This window comes from Pogoniulus pusillus, chromosome 14 (genome assembly GCF_015220805.1).
Source record: "Pogoniulus pusillus isolate bPogPus1 chromosome 14, bPogPus1.pri, whole genome shotgun sequence".
In the NCBI taxonomy this organism is placed as follows: Eukaryota; Metazoa; Chordata; class Aves; order Piciformes; family Lybiidae; genus Pogoniulus; species Pogoniulus pusillus.
This window is the reverse complement of record NC_087277.1, coordinates 5,503,241-5,519,466: the sequence shown is the minus strand read 5'-3', so window position 1 is coordinate 5,519,466 and position 16,226 is coordinate 5,503,241. Positions and strand designations below refer to the sequence as shown.

Sequence of the window (16,226 nt, the reverse complement as noted above, 5' to 3'; positions counted from 1 at the left end):
CAAGATTAGCAGCTCCATGATAGTATTAATGTTAAATAAAATTATACCTCAGCATGAATAATTTAAATAAAATTATGCCTCAGTCTTATAATAAATGATAGATTCAATATATTGTCCTACTAAAAGTATTCTTCTATAATTGAATATATGATAACACAATTATTTTGATGAAAGAACATGTGATTCTATGGAAAATTGTGGAGGTAAAGCCTATCAATCAGACAGCAGCATTTCATTAGCTTCTACCACCAGATATAAATGCACATAATTTACTTACTAAGAAGTAGTCAGGGACAAAAGGGCATATGAGGACACACAAATACAAACAGGATGTGTTTTCTTCTCCCTGCCTAGTTTCGCTTCTACCATTGAAGAAGGCAAGCAAAGAATTCATTTTGATTGGTGAGCAAGGCTTGGGTGTGACATCATTAGCAGTCTGCAGATGGGAGTTTATTTTCTCAAACAAACAGTCAAAGTTGATGAAAGTAGAAATCTTGTGGCTATGTTTCAGTGAAGTGGACTTCTTCTTGTTGCTACTGTGACTGGATCATTCACACAGTTAATTTTTTTTTGCAGAAATACATTTCTTTGTGGAGCAATAATAAATGTTCTGGTACAAGAGAGGTAATTTCCAAGTTCAGCATTTCCCTCTCCCACTCTATTCTCAGTGCACCACATTAAAGTGGCTACTAACAAACATTTCCTTCAATGTCTATGTAAAGAATTTTATCTTCTTTTCTAGCAGCTTGGTAAAAACGAGTGAAACTAATTTTGCATACAGTCGCTAGCAATTTTTAGGGATACAATGCCACAGCAATTGCAAAGGTTAAGATATTTGAGATGGATAAAATGCAGCAAAGATAAATCTGAAATAACTGCTTAGAGGTAAAAAACAAATGGGCTGCCCGGGGAGGTGGTGGAGTCGCCGTCCCTGGGGCTGTTCAAGGCAAGGTTGGACGTGGCACTTGGTGCCATGGTCTAGCCTTGAGCTCTGTGGTAAAGGGTTGGACTTGATGATCTGTGAGGTCTCTTCCAACCCTGATGATACTGTGATAACCACCAAACCATGCCCCATGCCCTGGTTTAGGGTGGATTCCTCCCTCGGGAGAATAAACTCACCACAACACAGACTTTTTTTGATAGTCAGGGGAAGATGAAATTGTATTTCTTATAGTGTAGGAATAACAGTGTAAAGACAGATAAACTACTAGAGAAGAAAACAAAATATAATAACCTTAAGGGTTGGGGGGGGGGGGGTCAAGCGGTGGTGGAGCAGCAAAATTGGCAGCAGCCAAAACAGCAGCCAAGCAACAGAAGCCAGCAAAAGGGGGAGAACAAGCTGTGCTTCTAGACACTAAGCTCTTGGTGCTCCAATGAAATTATATTAACTTATCCACTGTTGCCATTATATGGCCTATCCCTGAAATGTTCACCTCTCCCCTATGTCTGAGCTAGAAAATCAGCTCAAACCCCCACACCCCCAAGACAATATTCTGTTTCACAAGTTGCAAGCTATTCTGTTTCACAAGGTGCAAGTCACATAATAATTTGTATTGTTGGAAAACATATTAAGACAATGTGTTTGCTTCATGATTTACTTTACCCTTCTTAACTGCCCTTTTGTGAATTGCTAGTTCGACTAAATTGTTAAATTATTGGCTCATTTCTTTGTAGAAGGCCCTCTTTACAAGATAAATTATATCTATTTTTTAGGATACTACATTTATTAAGGCCCCACAGGTTTAACAATCCCTATTTACAAGATAAATTATATCTATTTTTAAGAATACTACATTTATTAGGGCCCCACAGGTTTAGTAATGTTGATATTCCTGATTAATTTCAGAAACTCTTCCTGTGATTACAAGTCAGCACAGTGCAGGTCATACTTCTATGCAAACAGAAAACTGTAATGTGAAGAATAAAAACATAATCTCTTCATGGTATTGTTTTAATGTATTATCCCTTCCATTTTAAGACTTTCCCTTAGTACTTGTTGTCAATGCAAAGCAGGACTACACATTTGGGTTGAATTAAAGTGGCACCAAAGTAAATAATTCTAAATTGTCTTTATAAATAACTGTGGGATTATAGTCCTCAGTACATGCATCAGTTTCTTCAATTTGTCTGTGCTGGCTTTTGTTGGTAGAAGCCTCTTCTTCAAACAGACAAGCTCAGTGTAACAAAGCAATAAGAGCTTTCTAGGGCATGGTGTTCATCCCTCAGAATGACTTCCACAGCTTCAAACACAAACATTCTCAGGTCTCAATTATAACCATAAATAAAGACAATTTATTACAGGCATAAGCATGAACAATTCCTACACATAAGTAATCTGTCACTTTGTTTTCTACATGAAGATTGAGGAGCTTCTGTTGTTTCCATAAAGACAGAGTTAGCATGATTGATACATGGGGTGGGAACAGTATGCTTTATTTTCTGTTCTCATAGTATCATTGAATTTTGGTGTAAGTGAAAATTACATTGCCTTCTTAAAATGGAGATGAATTTTTTTTACCCTTTAATGTTAAATATAGATACTATGATTTAAAGGATAGGGTATAAAAAATGTCCATGCTTCTCATAGTTGTGTTTTACTCATGAAATAAGAACATTACTTTTAGCTTTGATCTAGCTTCATCTTTCTTGAGCCACATAATAGATGTCAGGAGTAAATTATATTGACTGCATTTGCTCAGTGAAGTACAATTACTCAGTTTTTATTTGAAGACAGTTGCACTGCAGAAAGTGCAATTAGTTATGTTGCTTTTTAGGTATATCCTAGTCCACATGTAATGCAGTTACTCAGAATGGTATGAAACATAAAAAAAATATATATGTAAATGCTTTGAGGAAGTTAGGAGAGTAACAATAACTTATTATCATTCATATTTCATAGAATGGTTTTGGTTGGAAGGGACTTGAAACATCATCTTGTTCCAACCCCCAGCCATAGGCAGGGACAACTCCTGATAGAACAGCTCTCTCAAGGCCTCATCCAACCTGGCCTTGAACACCTCCAGGGAGGGAGCATCCATAACCTGCCTGGACAACCTGTGCCAGTGTCTCACCACTCTCACTGTAAAGAATTTCTTCCTAACATCTGATTTGAATCTCCCCTCTTCCAGTTTAAACCCATTACTCCTCATCCTGTCGTTACAAGACCTTGTAAATAGTCTCTCCACAGCCCTACTGTAGCCCCCTTCAGATACTGGAAGGTTACTCGAAGGTCTCCTTGAAGCCTTCTCTTCTCCAGGCTGAAGAGCCCCAATTATCATAGCCTGTCCTCGTAGTAGAGCTGCTGCAGCCCTCTGAGCATCTTTATGGCTTCCTCTGGACTCACCAAACAGTTCAATGCCCTTCTTGTGCTGGGGGCTCCACACTGTACACAGTGTATTTAATAAACAAACCTCTTTGGCTTAATTGTAGTAATTTATTGTAAAGTATGTTAAAGTTACATGTAATTAACATGTAAAAATATTAAAAATAAAATAAGGATGTTGAAAAATGTGAAATTAAAGTAGGAAGGATGTGGAGTCTCCCTTTCTGAAGATATTAAAAACCTGTGTTCCAAATCTTCCTGTGTGATCTGTTGTAGGTGATCCTGTTCTGGCGGAGGAGTCAGACTGAATGAGATTTCAAGGTCCTTTCCAGCCCCTAACATTCTGTGATTCTGTGATTGTTAGTTGGAAAAAATCTTTTATTTATGTCATTTACTATATCATTCAGGTACATTTCTTTATTCTTAAAATAAATTTACTTCTTTTATTTCCTAGGTTATTCAGATCAATTTTGAAGAATTTGATCTGGAGATTGGCTATGACACACTCACAATTGGTGATGGAGGAGAAGTGGGTGATCCTAAAACTGTGCTTCAAGTGTAAGTCTTTTGCATTTATAATTTGAATGCATTACAGAATATCTTCAATATATATTGGTTTTGCTTTTGTATTTTTAATGAGGGCAAACAGTGATTAGAATCTGGTAAACCTCAACAAAAAGAAATTAATCTTACTGAGTTTCTAAATTTATTGAAGGTGACAGTTTAAGTACCTGGTTATATGTTTACTCTTCTGAAGTCAGAAAGAGATGATCTGGACATTGGAGAAGGAGCATAAACTAAAATCAGACATTTTGAAAGACAGTCTACATTCCTGTCCAGTCATACAAGTAAGTTTTTAGGGGCTGGGGAGGGACTTTTTAGGCTATCAGGTAGTGACGGGACTACAGGGAATGGAGCACAGGTGGAGGTGGGGAGATTCAGACTGGACATGAGGAGGAAGTTGTTCAGCATGAGAGTGGCGAGAGCCTGGAATGGGTTGCCCAGGGAAGTGGTTTTGGTGCCCCATCCTTGGAGGTGTTTAAGGCCAGGCTGGATGAGGCTGTGGGCAGGCTGATCTAGGGTAGGGTGTCCCTGCCCATAGCAGGGGGTTTGGAACTAGATGACCCTTGTGGTCCCTTCCAACCTTGACTGATTCTATAGGCTGGATGTTAGGAGGAAGTTCTTCCCAGAGAGAGTGATTTGCCATTGGAATGGGCTGCCCAGGGAGGTGGTGGAGTCACCATCCCTGGAGCTATTCAATAAAAGCCTGGCTGAGGCACTTAGTGCCATGGTCTAGTTGACTGAACAGGGCTGGGTGATAGGCTGGATTAGATGATCTTGGAGGTCTCTTCCAACCTGGTTGATTCTATGATTCTACTGTTCTTTCCTAAGTGTGTTCTCAAATTAAAACTGTGCTAGAACACAATTGAAAATAGATAACTGATACATAAACTTTGATCATCCCCTAGCAACTTTTGCGTGACAAAAGATGTACTATAGGATCTTGATCTTTACATGCTTATTGACTGTTGTAGGTAACTCAAAATATGTTAGAGTGAAGAAACTTCCTACAGAGAATACCTGAGTAGAATATTCCCTAAACCATATATAATTAGAAATGAGTCAGCATTGGATATTTAGTAGGATTTGTATAATCCCATTAGTATTGTTCTAGGACATGTGAACTCAGATATATGTGTGTGTGTGTGTATACATATATGCAAGCACAGAACTACCTTCATCAGTGAAGGAAGAGTTGGTATTCAAGCTATTGCAGGAGCTTGACCCTTACAAATTCCGTGGATCCAGAAGTCATTCACCCAAGACTGGTAGGAGAGCTGGCTGATATCATTGTAAAACTGCTTTCCATAATCTCTGAGAAGTTGTGGAGATCAGGAGACATCCCAGAACACAGGAAGAAGGCTCATGTTAGCCCTCTCTACAAAAAGGGTTTAAAAGAGGACCCAGGAGATTAGAAGGCCATCCAGTTTTTACTTCAGTCTCTGCAAATGTGTATTTTTTAATGGCATTCCCCCCCCCCCCACTATTAAATTAAGAATTATTATTTCTGAAAGCTGTATGCATTTTACAAAATATATTTGTGACTGATTTCAGACAATAGAATTTGTAAAAACTTTAATGGCTGTTTATCACAGGAAAAATTCTCTTACAAGACAGAGATTAATATTCCCAATGGATCTAGTATTCCCAAAATGTACTGTCAATCACCACTGATAATTACCAAACACTGTTAGCCATTACATCACAGTTGTTTCGGAGGAGCATCCTGTTAATCCATTCATGTGGCAAGGACTGAACTCACTGAAAACATTTTCCTTTAGTGTGGGAATGTGCAGTTAGTACGCTGTTTTGGCCAGGCATTTACTTGTTCCATTCTGGCAAGAGTCTTTGTAGTAGCTCCATCTGTGAACACAGATGTGGGAAACAGACATGAATTTCTCCCACAGCAGAGGATTTCATACAGAAATAAGCTAAAAAGACCAGAGGAGAGAACTAAAATTAACTGCAAAATATATTCAAAGTAGTCCATTTGAAGTTTCAGCTAGCTTTACAGAATGGTTAGAACTGAAACAAACCAACCAACCAGAAATGAAAAACAAAACCAGAAAAAAAAGCAACAAAAAAAAAACCCCAACAAACAAAACAAAATATGCAACAACAAAAAAAAAATAACACAACAAAACCCACAGAACCACATACCCCAATAAAATCAAATACAAAAACCAAACAAACCAAAGCCCAAAAAAGCCAACAGACATTTTTTTGCTCTTACACAGTCTTATGCTTAACATCCATTTTATAAGAGTGGAAAATGTTTTGGTACTTTCCCTCATTCTTTTTTAGCTGACAAATTCTAAGCGAATTTGAGAGAGAATATTTAGACTAAAGTGTAATGAAAGATAGACTAAAGTGTAACAAAATATAGAGCTACTGCTTTCATAGTCCCTTATGTCCCAGTATTTCTTTCAGCACACAGAACAAACTTTCAGGTTTTCATTGACTTACAATTTTCTGCAAATAATATGACATGCAAAAAAACCCCAAAAACCACCAACCAAAAAAACCCCCAAAACCAAACAAATCATCGAAACCAACCTTTTAAATTGTTGCTAATGAAGGAATATCAGCTGAGTCTGCCAAGAACTTTGTCACGTTCTTCCATTGTGTAAGGGTTGATGACGGGAGTCGAGAGAGGGCAGACAACACAAGTAGCTTCTCACAGTGTTACTGCTTAAGAGTAGGGGTGGCCAGGAGGTTGGAGGGGTGATGATTGTAAGGCAGAGAAATATTTTTTGGAAGAATGATTGTATATAAGAAAAATACTGAGTTCCTCAATTCAAGAGAGATTTTGAGATACTGGAATGTGTCCAGAGAGGGGCAACGAAGATGATGAGGGGTCTGGAACACAGCCCTGTGAGGAGAGGCTGAGGGAGTTGAGGTTGTTTAGTCTGGAGAAGAGAAGGCTCAGGGGTGATCTCATTACTGTCTACAACTACCTGAAGAGAGGTTACAGCCAGATGGATTTGGTCTCTTCTGCCAGGCAAGCAGCAACAGAACAAGGGCACACAGTCTCAAGTTGTGCTAAGGGCTGGATGTTAGGAGGAAGTTCTTGACAGAGAGAGAGTGATTGGCATTGGAATGGGCTGCCCAGGGAGGTGGTGGAGTCACTGTCCCTGGAGGTGTTCAAGAAAAGCCTGGCTGAGGCACTTAGTGCCATGGTCTAGTTGACTGGACAGGGCTTGGTAATAGGTTGGCCTGGATGATCTTGGAGGTCTCTTCCAACCTGGTTGATTCTATGATTTTTTTTTTTCTATCTATAGGTTAACTGGCAGCTTTGTACCAGACCTAATTGTGAGCATGAGCAGTCAGATGTGGTTGCACCTTCAAACAGATGAAAGTGTTGGCTCAATCGGCTTCAAGGTTAACTACAAAGGTAACAACACGTTATTGGAAGTGAATTTATGGTGTACCAACAATTTTTTTTTCTTTCATATTGAGGGATTCATTCTATTTCAGATTTTTCATATTAGAAAAACAAGAAAATGCAAACTTGTCTGAAAAAAACAGAAGAAATTTCTCTTTAAAGGTCTTCGGTCACATGAAACTGGATACTTTTTATGAGTTTTCTTACAGCAGTGAATTTTTGGCCTATGGTTTGACATTTAGTTTCCATTATTTCATATTGAAAAATATTACAATAGAAATAATTATATGATTATTTAAACGCAAATGCATAGAGAAAATGAATACTTCCTGCATTCTTTTGAAAAGTAGTCGTACCTACTACAACAGAAAGAAACCATCACAAGCAAAGAATTTGAATTACTGATGATGACTGCCAAGGCAAAGAAAAACTTGCTTTACAATGTTGTTATTTATGGTCTTAAAATGTGCATGCTCTGTAGTGCATAACAAAAAAAGCAGTTGCTACTTGATGCTTCTGGGAGAATGCAGTTTTCATATAGCATCAACAGCAAAATCAATCAAAACCATAAAAATAACATATACACTTCAATATTTGATTATGGAATTTTAGTTCTTATTTTTATATTAGATTTAACAGAGCTGCATGTATTTCTTGCCATAAATTATTGAACTGCATTGTTCCTGAGTGTCACTAAATCCAGAAGGTATGATTGTTTATCACTAGTATTCATCAAGGGGAGAGAGGAAAGGCAAATGTTAAACTAATGTGTATTAAAAGTAGAACTAATTGTTGAGCTCTATATTGTTGAGGGTGGGCAGATGGAGTGAGTAACCATACTGAAAGAAAACCTGCACAATTTTCACTGCTGGGTTTTTTTCTGTCCACAACTCTCTTCTGGCTGTTCATGTTTATTGAAATCTACAGTGGTGTGGTAGGAGTGTGCTTGTGCACTCTTGATAGTCATGTAGTGAACTAAGAAAGATCTTTAGGAGGAAGTTCTTCACAGAGAGAGTGATTTGCCATTGGAATGGGCTGCCCAGGGAGGTGGTGGAGTCATCATCTCTGAAGGTGTTCAATAAAAGCCTGGATGAGGCACTTGGTGCCATGGTCTAGTTGACTGGCTAGGGCTGGGTGACAGGCTGGATTAGATGATCTTGGAGGCCTCTTCTAACCTGGTTGATTCTATGATCTTACTACTTTGTTGTATGGTACTTATTGTGACCTAAGATTTCCACACTCCAGACATTGAAAAGGGCATGAAAAATGATTAAAGAATTTGTTACTGTAGCAAAGCTTGAACCATAGTTCAGTGGAAAAGGCAGCTTTATATTTCTGATCTCAAATTTCCACAGCTCATGAGGCTCAGGGGGGACCTCACTGCTGTCTACAAATACCTGAAGGGTGGTTGTAGCCAGGTGGGGGTTGGTCTACTTCTCCCAGGCAACCAGCAATAGAACAAGGGGGGACAGTCTCAAGTTGTGCTGGGAGAAGTATAAGCTGGATGTTAGGAGGAAGCTCTTCCCAAAGAGAGTGATTTGCCATTGGAATAGGCAATGGAATGGGCTGCCCAGGGAGGTGATGGAGTCACCATCTCTGGAGGTGTTCAAGAAAGGAGTGGAGGAGGCACTTAGTGCCATGGTCTAGTTGACTGGATAGGGCTGGATGCTAGGTTGGCCTGGATAATCTTGGAGGTTTCTTCCAGCCTGGTTGATTCTATGATTCTATGTGGTTGTTTCCATTATTTACAGGATTCTTTTCTAGGAAAATTAATTTTACAACAAATGTAGATCGCAGAAGAGAGAGGGTTATCATCTGTGTCTTTCTTACAATGTACCACTATATCTTGTTTTATTCATGAGTTCCATTTATTGTTAGAAGCTATACAAGAATAAAATTAATTGACTATGAATAGGTAGAAGGGGATATAAAGGGTGAACATTCACAATCTCATCTCCATATAATCAGCTTTGTGACTGCACACCTAGATAGTGAGTATGTGTTTCTCTCTTGCCTTACCCTGGTACTTTACAGTAGCTCACTAATTAGCATTTCAATATCTGGATAGGTATTGTGTGGCTTTTTTTTCATTTTCCTTTCAGTTTTGGTGGGTTTTCTCCCCAGTCTAGAGCACAGGATAAAATTTTTATACTGCTTGATTTTGCTTTGATTCCTAAAAAAATGTGCATTCATTAGAGATTCCAGAAAGCAGGGAAATGTTTCCTTAAATCAAATTGGAAGCGGAGAAGGAAGTAGATTTGGGAAGAGTTGTTTTTTGGAGGTGTTTCTTTTTGTTTAAATCCTTCTAAATAGGTGTTATTTCAGTTAAACAGCTGTCTCATAATCAACATTTTTGGAACTCCTGAATTGGAAGTTGAGAGAAAGTTCCGTGAGGTAGGCAGAGTAACTGAATTAGAACAGTGCATTCAGGGCTTTAACTTGCCAATGACTTCTTTAATGCAATCAAATATTTCTGACTTTTCTCTGCAAAATACTCAGAATTACTCTAGAGTACTGTGATTTCTAGCAGTTAGGACAGCTTATTTTAAGTGATTACATGAATTATAAAGACTGTATGCCTAAACGTCTTATATTTCTCTTTAATGGACTAGATCAAATCCTATTCCTGTAACTTGTTCCCTTTCACATCACAACTTCCCATTATCTATCTAGACACCTGACTATGGCTGCTACTGGATCTATTTATATATATTATATATTTAGAACTTGCAAATTTCTGCTTACAAAAAGGATGCAACAGTATTAGCATTTTAGATTAGATCCAGTAATGTGGTGTTTGAACTGAATCTTCTGATCATTCCTGCTTCAGTTTTCATCTTAGAGCAATCTTGAAAGGCACAAGTTACATTCCTTTAAGGTTATTCATAAGCTACACTTGAGTAGCATTGGGAATAGCATACCTCATGTGCTTTAGCTCCTAATGCATATTTATCAGGACCTGATAAAGCTTGTCCAAAGTAAAACCACTAAAGCACGATGAAATGCTAATAGATAAATATGGATACTGTATCTTCTGTTGTTTCACTTTGCAGTCTTGCTTATGTCAGAGTTAATTACTTGATAATGTACATGATAACAGTACTTGTACTTGATAAAAGTACTTGCTAATAGCTAAAATAATTTCCCACTAAAATGTTTTTGATGCCTAAATCCCTCCTTCTGTGCATTCCGATACCCAGCTACAGAGGTAGCAGAGATGTGTGTGCCTCATCCCATCAAAATTCATAGTGGTATTCTTCAACCTCCTTGACATTGAGGTCTGAGTCTGGCAAGCATTTTAAAGAATACAGATTTTTTCTGAGTTCTACATGGAATATAATGGGAGGAACAGAAGGCTGTGGGATGCCATTACCTAGTGCTCTTTACCCATTGTCCTCCACGTTGGTTTACATGTTCCAGGTGTGAGACAGAAGGTCACATCTTTCACCAATAGAGTTGAACATGCCACGTCATTCATAATAATAGAAGTAGACAGTGAATTTTTAAATGCTTCTGCATTAATAGGTTTTCAACTGAAAAAATGTACTTTAAAATCACATTATTACAGGAACTAAGAGTTACTTGTATTGTATTTATCCACCATTTGATAGAATTTACTAAGTTCTTGTGAAAGCATAGAAATGTTTGTCATCTTCTAGATTAAGATGTTGCATGTGAAGGTTTTTATTCTAATTAGTTAAATGTAAAAGAGATATTTAAACATTGGAGAGAATATTATAAAGTCAATAATTTGTCTTTTTAAAATTCCTTTTTCAGCATGCCATAAAATAAAATGACTTTGCAAGATAGAATAATAAATAATAGGAGGGGGCAGGAAGAAATACATGTGCTCGCTCCTTGAAGATATGTTCTAACTTTTATCTCCATATTGTGCAAGGTGTTTTCAAGGTTCAAATATATATTTAGATTCTTTTTAATGGGAAAAAATTGGATATTTAGCAATCAAATTTTAAGTGTAGTAGTTTTAGATCATAATTTGGACAATTACTTGAAATACTTAGTCCATCCTTCAGATACAAGATCAGACAAATAAGGGATTCCTTTTACATTTCCCACATCAGTGCTGTGAAAGGAAGGTACAAATTAGTAACTATTACTGATTGCAAGCTGCATGAGTGAGTATTTGGTGTTATGCAGTATTTCAGGAATCGGTGCCATATTGTCACAGTGTTCCCAAAGTGATGGCCAGTTAGTCTCACCTCTGTGCCTGGTAAGATTATGGAGCAGATCCTCCTGGAGGCACTACTGAGACAAGAGAATAGTGACGAGGTGATTAGGTGCAATCAGTATGGCTTCAACAAGGGCAAATCCTACCTGAGAAACCTGGTGGCCTTCTATGAACAGGTCACAACATTCAATAGATGAGGGACAAGCAACTGATGTCATTTTCCTGGACCTGAGCAAGGCCTTTGACACTGTCCTGCACCAAATCCTGGTCTCCAAGCTGGTGACACATGGGTTTGATGGGTGGACCACTGGATGGATAAAGGACTGGCTTGATGGCTGCACTCAAAGAATGGCTGTCAATGGCTCCATGGCTTAGTGGAGGCCAGTGACAAGTGGAGTCCCTCTGGGGCAAGTCTTGTTCAATACCTTTGTTGGTGACAGGGATAGAGACAATGAGTGCACTCTCAGCAAGTTTGCTGATGACAGTAACCTGTGTGGGGCAGCAGACACACTGGAGGGAAGGGATGCCATCCAGAGGGACCTGGACAGACTTGAGAGGTGGGCACAAGCCAACCTCATGAGGTTCAACAAGACCAAGTGCAAGGTCCTGCTTCTGGGTCGAGGCAATCCCAAGCACAAATCCAGGCTGGGCAGTGACTGGCTGGAGAGCAGTCCTGGGGAGAGGGACTTGAGGGAGCTGGTAGGTGAGAATCTCAACACAAGCCAGCGGTGTGCACTTGCCTTGAGTGTCCCAGCCCAAAACAGGGGCACTGGAACTAGATGGTCCTTGTGGTCCCTTCCAACCCTGACTGATTCTATGATTTTGGGAGGAAAGAAGTTCTATCTAAACAATTGTGGAGAAACAGTTCCCAACATATCTAAACACTGAAACTGAGTACTGCTCACCTACAATTGAGGGGAAAAAAGCTGCACAAAATACAAGATGAACTAATACAAATACAGCATAATATTCAAAGATTAGAAACCCATTTTTGTAAGATCATAAAAATTTGAACAATTGTGACTTCATATTTAAAAAAAACCTGATTGAGAGTCTGGAAGTTAAATACTATAGCTCATAGAAAATGATGCACAATAACACTACGTGCAATAGCTTTCTTTTCCCCATAAACCATTAAAAAGTGTAATATCTTTATTACTAATAGTCTGCACAGAAGTAGATTCTCTCAAATTAGAACTCCTTTCACTAGTTAAAAAAGAATTGACATGTCTGTGTATGACATCTTTTTATTTCAGCTGAATAGTCTGGAAGAATTACACCTCTATGTTTGCAATTAAAAGTCTCAGTTCACTTATTTGGCAGATTAAATGTGACTTTTTTTTCCTGGAGTGAGCACTTTAGAACCAGTTCCTGAAATGTACTTACGTGAAGGTACAACTGCATGGTGAAAGTACAACTGCAAAGAGCTGCTGATTCTATACCCAAGACTTTATAGCACTGATTGACAAGTGATGGAGATAGTTAATAAAAGAAGGCCACAGCTGAATTGTCGCTTAAGCTGACTGTGGAGAAACTGCTTTGATCTATTTTTAGCAGGGAATTAGGAGAAAAGCATTTAAGATTAGTGTCTTGGAACTTTAAAGTTGTTTCAAGAAACTTCAGTGTTACAGAAAGGTTATTGTTTTAATTTCTGCCAGTTGTACTTCTCTCCCCCCTCTTCTTTTTAAATGAAACTGGAGAGATGTTAGGTAGTAGGTTATTTTGGGAAGTATTTTTTGGTTGGTTGGTTGTTCTTTGGTTTTTAATGATTTTATGAAATCAAAGGGTAGGATGTCAATTTAGCCTGCATTTTAAATGACTTTAGAAAATGAAGAGATAAATCTGCAAACTAACTAATCTTGATTACTGCTTTTGTTGGCCACTTCAGAATTTTCACTTGAATTGTTTGGATGTTACAGAAACCAATTTGTGAGGAAAATGATCTTCACTAAATAAGTAACTTAGCCAATAATAACCTTATTAAGTGATAATTAAAGAGAGATTATGACAACATTCTCTGAATATTAATGTAAGTCTCTGAGCAAATACAGAAGTTAACCTGATAGAATTAATAAGTTGACATTAAACAAATGAGGTCACAAGCCAAACAGAATGAACTCTAGGAGGCAAACTTTTATGCATTTAATAATAAATGAAATTAGTATAAGATCTATGGATGATGATGTTTAGAAGTGCTCTCAATTCTTGGAAGACAAGCTTATTCAAAAATTAAAGTAGGAATTTTGAAACTTTATACTTCATGGAATTTTGAACATCTAATCCCTAAAATGTTCTTAAAATCCAAAATGTTGTGTTTGAAATTCATACTGCTTGAAGAGGAATTTCAGAGATATGATCCAAAGAGATTAGGATATTGAGTACTTTGCTATCCAGCAGTAGCCAAAGGAAGTGGTATGAGTGACTTCTAAATCAGCTGTTATGTTCAGGTTAATTACAAGCATCTCCTGGACCTCTCTAGCTTCTGGAGACCCTCAACTTTGTGATTTTTAAAGGCATCTGGTCTCAAAACCATGACAAAAAGGGAACAAAGTATAAAAATACTGAAGTATTTCTTCTTCATCCAATTCACACTTTAAGCCTGATATTCAGATTATTTAATTAACACAGAGTAACCTTATTAACAATACAGACATTGTGGTGCATGCCCTTTCTAGTAACTGCTCCTTATCCCAGGAGCTATGCTCACCTTTCCAGTGTCTCTTTGTGTCCTAACATTAACACCTGCCTTCCTCATGTGGAGGGCACTAGGGATGAATGTACTACAACTTATTAGCATCTTGAGGTCAGTGCTTGGAGGAGTATGATGTTCATATTAGGGCTTCCTTCTCCTTTGGGTCTTCTTAGGCAATTATTCTTCAACTTGGGCAATAATGAATAGCATTTGTGTGATGGTTTGGGTGTTCCCGCTCCCCCCCCCCCCCCCCCCCCCCCACACACACACACACACACTTTAGAGAAAATTAAAAGCTCTGCATGGAAGAATTAAAGGGCAGGGCATAGTTTCTGTCAAAATAATTTTTTAAAAGTTTCTAAAATGCAGTAACCAAGAAACAAGAATCACAGAATCAGTCAGGGTTGGAAGGGACCACAAGGATCATGTAGTTCCAACCCCCCTGCCATGGCCCAGGACACCCTACCCTAGGTCAGACTGGCCACAGCCTCATCCAGCCTGGCCTTAAACACCTCCAGCACTGGGGCCTCAACCACCTCCCTGGGCAACCCATTCCAGCCTCTCACCACTCTCACGCTAAACTTCCTCTTCACTCTAAATCTTCCCCCCTCCATTTTTGCTCCCTTCTCCCCTAGTCTTATCACTCCCTGATAGCCTAAAAAGTCCCTCCCCAGCTTTTTTGTAGCCCCCCTTCAGATACTGGAAGGCCACAAGAAGGTCACCTGGGAGCCTCCTCTTCTCCAGACTGAACAGCCCCAACTCTTTCAGTCTGTCCTCACAGAAGAGGTGCTCTGATCATCCTCATGACCCTTCTCTGGACATGTTTCAGCATCTCCACATCCTTCTTGAAATAGGAATTCCAGAACTGGATGCAGTACTCCAGATGGGGTCTCATCAGGGCAGAGTAGAGGGGAAGAATCACCTCCCTTAACCTGCTGACCACACTTCTCCTGATGTAGCCCAGCTAACAGTGTGTAAAACTGGCCTGGATGAGCAGGAATTTTATTAGTAGCAATCTGAGTTACATCAGGCAGGTGGTCAATCACTATTCAAGAATATGGATTTAATTCTGTAGTGATATATTACAGCAGCATCCAGTCTTAAGAAAATCTCATTTTTCAGTTGGCCTACTCTATCATATGGGGTTCTGATGAGCTACTTGTAAGACCACTGTGCTTTTGATGATTCCACACAGGTAAATATTAAATAGATGAAAAAAAGAAACCAATGGGGTATCACTTAATGAAAAAATGTGAATGGTTTTATTTTGATGACATCAGAAGAACTGAACATTAGATGAAACAATATTTAAAAAGTCTGCTTTAAAAGTGGTGTTAATATTTCACATAAGGATGCTTTTATCTTTTGCTCATTATGTTGTTTAAGAAAGGAAGGTTTTGAAAGTCAGAACCGCTTTAAAAAGTGGCATCTGTCCATACATGCTTAATTGTATCCTAACTTGGGTTTAAAACAACAGTGCTGACAAATGTCTCTGTTCTGAACCTAACTGAAACCAGGCCACTTTGAGTTGGCTGTCATGGCTATGTCCACTCTCAACCTCTGGCCCACCCCCAGCCTGCTGTCATTCACTCAGCAGGAGGGGTTGAAGGAACAGCATTGATACTGTGCAAGCACTGCTCAGTAGCTGCCAAAACATTTGTGTGTTATCAACAGTGTTCTAGTTACAGCTACAAAGCATAGCACTATGAGAGCTGCTATGGGGAAAGCTGACTCCATCCAAGCCAGACCCAATACACTGGACTGCATTATTGTTTGCACAGTGTCTGTCTTGCACTGTTTTCTCCCCAGATTTTTCATAGCAAAACTGGGAGCACTCTATTCTGCTGCACTGAGAAATAGCAGTTGTCCCAGGTTACATTCTCTTTGGAATATGTGCACTGAAGTGATAGTTAAGAGAGGATTTAATTTCTTCCTAGAAGAGAAATGTACAGGCAAAAACTTCATCACTCCAGGAAGTGCAAATCATGGGGGAAGCAAAACATCTTCTGATGCGTGTCTTACAGAACAGCAAAGCAAAGCAAATGATTTAAGTCAATTTATTAAAAACAAAACAAAA

At 38.7% G+C, this 16,226-nt stretch overlaps 1 protein-coding gene across 1 annotated transcript in view; it reads left to right on the top strand.

Moving 5' to 3' along the window:
* CSMD3 (CUB and Sushi multiple domains 3) overlaps window positions 1-16,226 on the top strand; it is a 483,827-nt gene that overhangs the window by 229,897 nt on the left and 237,704 nt on the right. The window contains exons 12-13 of the mRNA XM_064154172.1: window positions 3,777-3,880; window positions 7,165-7,277. Coding sequence (XP_064010242.1) covers window positions 3,777-3,880; window positions 7,165-7,277 — 217 coding nt within the window. The remainder of the gene's footprint in view (window positions 1-3,776; window positions 3,881-7,164; window positions 7,278-16,226) is intronic.